The following is a 5,942-nucleotide window of genomic DNA, read 5'->3' on the forward strand; positions in this document are numbered from 1 at the left end:
CCCCCCCCGCTCCACTGCCCGCCATGGGCAAGGGGTGGGCAGCCTGGCACCCAGGAGTGTGGCGCCAGTCCCTGAGGGCTGTGGACAGCAGCTTCTGAATTCCCCTCTGACAGTGTGTCAGCACTGCTGTGGGCCTGTGGACTGCCCTGCGCCCCATCAGCATCACCTCACAGCACAACATTAGAGCAAACTATGGGGAAACTGAGGCACAGATTTGTGACACCTCAAGCAGTGGTGGGAGGGAGTGCTGGCTTTATCCCCAGACCAAGCCTTAGGTCAGGGACTGACAGACACCGATTGGTTCTCCCAAAAACCTCTTCCATGGAGCCTGTGTGTCTACAGAGCACGCATGTGTCAAACTATCCCCATGCCAGCCAAGGACACACATAACCCTCCCACAGCCTGCCACTGTCCCAAAACCAGTGCTTCCAGGGCCACCATTGAGACGCACTGGGTGGTGTGTGGAGCACCCCAGACATCTCATGGCCACACTGCCATGGGCACTATGCACCCCATGGCATGGTCCCCTGTGCGGGGGTGTGGGGAACAGACAGCAGCACGGGTGGGTCAGAGACACAATACAATATATTATAATGTCAGAATATCAGTCACACAAAATAGCATCGGTGGCATACAGAGTGCTTCTCATCACCACAGCTCAAAGTGCCTCAGCCCCACTGGACTGCGGTGGAAAACTGAGGCCAGGAACCACGCTCAGTGGCATGGGGGGCTGGGGAAGACCCCGGCCACAGCACTCAGCCTGGCACCCTCCCATCACTGAGAGAGTGGCCTGGTGCAGGCTGGTGTTGCCGTGCTCTTTTACAGGATGTGAAGGTTGTGCTGCTGAAGGGACCTCAATGATGCATCAGAGTGGGCACCCAGGCAGGCGTGACACCCTTGTGAGGAGCAGGGAGCCATGGAGCCATGCCTCTGGAGCTGCTCCGCCTCGGCCTCTGTGCTCAAACCAGCAATTCCCCCAGAGTGTCTTCCCAAGAGCCCCACATGCTCCGTGCCAGGCTGCAGACCCGCTCTGCAGCACTGCATCCTTTGCAGCTTGGTCCTGATCTCACCAGGGACAACACTGACTCATCACCCCGAGGGACCATTTTGTCACTGACATGGATTTCAGCAAATCCTTAGAAAACTGCAGCCACCTGCCCTCACTCCCTCATGCTCCTTTCCTTTGAGCAAACATGTATGGGGCACGGCACCCTCACACCAACCCATCAAAACATGCCTCCCAACTGCCACCCCTCGCACCCGCATCCCTGGGGTCAGATGCTGCCAGCTGCTTCCCACTGCCTCCCCAGCCTGGGGTCACGATGGCTGCCCCCCTCCAGGATCTCCCATGACAAATCCTTGGGTGCCAAGCAGACGGCTCTCATCCGATGAAGCCCTTGGGTGCCGGGCTGGCCGTGCTCACACTGGCAAGCTCCAGCCCGTGGGGTCCTGCACAGGGACGGTCACCAGGTAGCTGGAGGGTACATAGCCCCTCTGGCCATTCACCTCCACCAGGCTCCACTCCTTGCTCCCCTTCTTGTCGTGCGGCTCCAGCACCACCACGGGCTGCCCTGCCTGCAGGCTCACCTCCTGCGGACTCCGGGCTGCGAAGGAGAAGCCAGCGACCACCTGCAAAAGGTAGGAGAAGGAGGGGGGAAGTCCTTGCTGGACATGAGAGTCAGAGGTGGAAAGGACATACATGGCAGGGCAGGACTTAGAGGGGACATGGAGGTTGTTTCCAAGAGGGCAGTGTAGTTCTGCCTTCAATGGAGGGACAGTGGGGACCCCACCAAACAGAGCTCTCTTGCTCTGTGCACCCCAGGTCCCAGCAAGGCGCACACCAGCCTAGTGGGACAATTGGCCAGGGGCTGTGACCCTCCCTGCTAGGCACATGGCTGCACACATATGATACATGTGTGGTAGAAAAGCAGGTGCACCCTCCCACCCACACGCTGCACACACAGTGGCCAGCACGGAGCTGGTGGGGTTGCCAGGCATGGCCTTAGGGTGTGTCCCCCACTCTCACCTGGAAAGCTGGGGTGAAGGTGGCCAACTGGGGCCTGGGAGCTTCAAGTGACATATACGAATGTCGCCTTCTCTCTGTGCTGCTCTCCAGGGCTGGCATCTGTATCCCGGGCTGCTGGCTTTGTACCGGGCAATAGGGCTGGAGTTTTCCAGCAGGCACAAACCCTCGGGGACCTGGAGGACACGCACATACACAGGTCATGGGGCTCTGCTGCCTGGCACGTGTAGGACTGCTTGGAAAGAGGAATGACAACCTGGCTGTTGCCTGGCATGGCACAGCAGCCCTATTCAAACTGGTCCATCACTAGGGGATATCCAGCAGCAAAATTGCCAAAAAAGGGGTTTCAAGACATTTCTGTGCGCACAGGATTCTCCTTTCCCAGCCACGATGAACCACAAGTGCTCCCTCATGGGGAAACCTGAACTTTATAGCTAATGGCTATGGGTTGCAGCTGGCAAAGCCAAGGTGGGTTTGGGCTGAGCACACCCTGAAGGGAGGACCGGGGAGTCAATGGCCTGTTGTTTCATCCAAGATGAGGAAGTGGTTCAGGTTTGGTTTCTGACACTGGTGTCAAAGCAGGGAGAGGCTCCCCATAGCACTCACGGTACCTCCAGCATCCACCAGCCATCTGTTCGTGTTCCCCTTAGTGTCCACACTTTGCAGCAGAGCTACAATCTGTCCCCTTTGCAAGGTCAGGTCCAAGTCTCTGCTGCCACTGATGTTGCTTGTCACTTGGTAAAGTTTGTCTGGGCCGTGCTTGCTTACAAGAGAAAGGACCTTCCGCTCCTCGGCAGGGTTCAGAGGCTGGCAGGGAGCAAGAGACACAGGAGCACTTGATGAGACAGGCAGGAGACAGGCTCTCATGTACATGATGGGTTATTCCCAGCTCGCTGCTGTTCGGGGGCCTGGGGGAAATACTGTGGCTGTGGCAAACCCCTGTGCCACTTTCCGAGACAACCACCCCACCCCAAGGAGGTGTTCTGCACTGGGAAGCCACAGTCCTACCCCTTCATCCAGCTGGCCTGAGACACCCCCCCTCCTAGCCCCTACCTGTATCACAGTGCTTGGTGTGACTGTCTCAAACGCCTGGCATAAGGTACGGAGCTCAGTGCCAGACTGCTGCAAGGTGTCCTCCACCATCTTCCAGAAACTGGGCAGAGGCATGCGGCCATGGGGCATCTGTGAAGACAGACCCTGAGATCAGAGAGGGCACCGGGGAGGGGAAGAGCTGTGGGCAGGGTCAAAAGAAAAGCAGCAGGAAAAGAAGAGGTGAGAAAGCAAGGGAGCAGACCTTGTCACTAAGGATGTGCTTTGCATCTAGGATGTGACAGGGCATTCACACGCAGGGCTCTCGGGCTGTGTCCAGCCCCTGCAGCTGTTGCTGGGTCCCGCTGTCCTGCCCCAAGCCCACAGTCCACCCCACCCGACTAAAAAGGGAGACAGGTAGGATGGAAGTTGGATATAGCAGGATGTAGCTCTGGAGCAGAAGTCTGCAGTGTAAGCATTCCAGACTGAACAAGGAGAATCCACTCTCATGGCCAGGTGCATACAAGCAGTGCCTCAGGAGACACCGTCATGTGGCTGCACCTTGTTCTCTGCACCATGGGTCAGGCCATGGCCGTGCTCTACCCCAGGGCTCTGGGCTGGCCCTGACCCACCACATTCACAAATGTCAGGCTCAGAGAGCGCTGTGCAGAAAGGAGTCCTGGGAGGTATCTCCCAGGGGATGGGGGTTTGAAGGATGTTTGTTCCCCAGACCAGGAGCTATCTTTCTCCTCCTCACCTTCCCAGCACAGAGCTCTCGGGAGCTCAGAGTTAACACTCATCTCTCAGGCAGCACATTAATAAATTACCAGTGGTGTCCTCAAAGAGAGAGCAGGACAGCTCCTGGCAGTGAAGAAGAGACAATTTGGCTTCCCTCAGCCAAAGGGGAGGAGAGATCACTCACAAATACTAGACAGGGAGCTGTGTCTGCAAGGGCAGGTTGGGCTACAGCAAACCAGTGCCCTGACATCCCAGTGATTTCCCAAGCCTGAAGAAGGCAGGCCTGGCTCAGCACGCACCCTGGTTTAGGCACACACACCAGGGGGTCACTCTCACCTGCTCTAGCTCCTTTTCTGCGTGGTGCAGGACCTCGGCAGCCAAGTCCTGCTGCAGGGTGCTGAAGGAGCACAGTATCTGCCCCAGGAGCTGCAGAGCTGCCTGGCTGAACCGTGGGAGCTCTGCCACAAGCAGGGCATTGATGGCCAGGTAGGTGTTCATGGCTGCCTCCTCGTCATATGTTACACTGCCCACCTCACCTGCTCTAGCTCCTTTTCTGCGTGGTGCAGGACCTCGGCAGCCAAGTCCTGCTGCAGGGTGCTGAAGGAGCACAGTATCTGCCCCAGGAGCTGCAGAGCTGCCTGGCTGAACCGTGGGAGCTCTGCCACAAGCAGGGCATTGATGGCCAGGTAGGTGTTCATGGCTGCCTCCTCGTCATATGTTACACTGCCCACCTCGCTACTTGTCCAGGCGCTTCTTAACCAGCTGTTGTGGCCCCACCAGCATGTCTGTGAGGCTGCAGAGGGGCTGGAACACCAACCTGTCCAGCCGCCGCTTCTGTGGGGCAAGAGAACCCAAATCTCCATGTGAGCCCCCCAAAGAGGCCCAGCTGTCTGCATGGGGCACTATTTTACACAGGAGAAAAGGCTTGCGGAACCTGTTGAAGGGCTTGTGTGGAGTGGGCAGCATCTGAGGCATCCTTCCCTTAACGCACATAGGATACCAACCAAAGCAAACTCTTGATAGAGAGCAGTCCTTGTCTCAGAACTAGTGCTCCACACAAATGATGGGGTAGGACCCTCACATGCAAGGTCCCATGGGCCAAGGGAGGTGCTGCAATGACTGTCCCCTGCAGGTCAGCGTGTTCTGGTTTGATGGAGGCCCTCAGCCCAGGGCCTGTGTGGTTATGCCATGCAGCCAGTCTCCCTCCCTAGGGATGTCAGCATCCAGGCATGGGGTTCAGGCTGCCCTGCCACACTCTTCACTGCTCAGAAAACCTCCCTGACTGCATTCACTGTAGCAGCCACCACCCAAGAGGGGGTCCTGGAGAACCAAGCAGGACTGGTGGGAGGAGACAGATGGGGGGCTCTCAAAGGCAAGTATGGAAACCCGCAAGGTGTGGGTAGGCTGGACTGAGCTTTGGTGGCAAACAGCTTTTTTAAGTCAAATAACTATGCCTGGTTTTCCACTATTCTGTGCTCTGCTGCAGCCCTGCATGGCTGACCATGAACACATCAGGGCCCTGAAGGCACAAACAGTCTTTAATGGCCCAGGCCAGCTTCACCTGAGGTCTCCATCCTCACTCCTGCCCACAGCCCATTTAAGGGCATTCAGCTGCTACCTGAGCATTGCTGTGGGTGAGTTGGATTTTGCCTCTGTCTCTTGGGCAGACCTTGGACTTCTGCTGCAGGTAGTTCATCTCCTGGGTTAACCCCTCAGGTGGACATTGCAGCTTGTCTCCAGCCCTGGATGAATTTAGAGCTGTGTTGTAGCCATGTCTCGGGCCCTGTCTCCTCTCATTTCTTGGATGGACCCTGGAGCTGGTTCTTCACTTTGTGTGTCTTGGACTGCTGACGGACCCTGTTATCTGCCCCCTTGTATTCAGGTCCCTGGGGACTCTGCCTGCTCTGGTGAGGACACTGCCTGCTCTGGGGCCCCTCTTGGCTGCCCTGCCCTGGAGTCAGCCCCTACTGCCCCCCGGCAGAACGTGTGAGAGCAATGCTGGGCTGCGATCCTGAAGGAGATACAGAGGGAAGGAGCACTCACAAACTCGGGGAACACCGTGCGGTGAAGGTGTTCTGCCAAGCGGCTGTACTGCTGGGCGGGCCCCTCGTCCATCTGTAGCTCGCGCTTGTGTGGGGTGGGCAACAGGAAT

General features: G+C 57.5%; 1 protein-coding gene across 1 annotated transcript in view; it reads right to left on the bottom strand.

Annotated features, from left to right (window-relative positions):
- Window positions 1-1,419: 1,419 nt before the first annotated feature.
- The window catches only part of ARHGEF37 (Rho guanine nucleotide exchange factor (GEF) 37), a 10,355-nt gene continuing 5,832 nt past the window's right edge, over window positions 1,420-5,942 (bottom strand). The window contains 7 exon segments of the mRNA XM_010180673.1: window positions 1,420-1,629; window positions 2,027-2,199; window positions 2,635-2,830; window positions 3,077-3,205; window positions 4,127-4,335; window positions 4,513-4,624; window positions 5,834-5,942. The exon segment at window positions 5,834-5,942 is cut by the window's right edge and continues 38 nt beyond it. Of these exon segments, the coding sequence (XP_010178975.1) occupies window positions 1,420-1,629; window positions 2,027-2,199; window positions 2,635-2,830; window positions 3,077-3,205; window positions 4,127-4,335; window positions 4,513-4,624; window positions 5,834-5,942 (1,138 nt within the window).

Source organism: Mesitornis unicolor, unplaced genomic scaffold (assembly GCF_000695765.1).
Source record: "Mesitornis unicolor isolate BGI_N332 unplaced genomic scaffold, ASM69576v1 scaffold33133, whole genome shotgun sequence".
NCBI lineage: Eukaryota > Metazoa > Chordata > Aves > Mesitornithiformes > Mesitornithidae > Mesitornis > Mesitornis unicolor.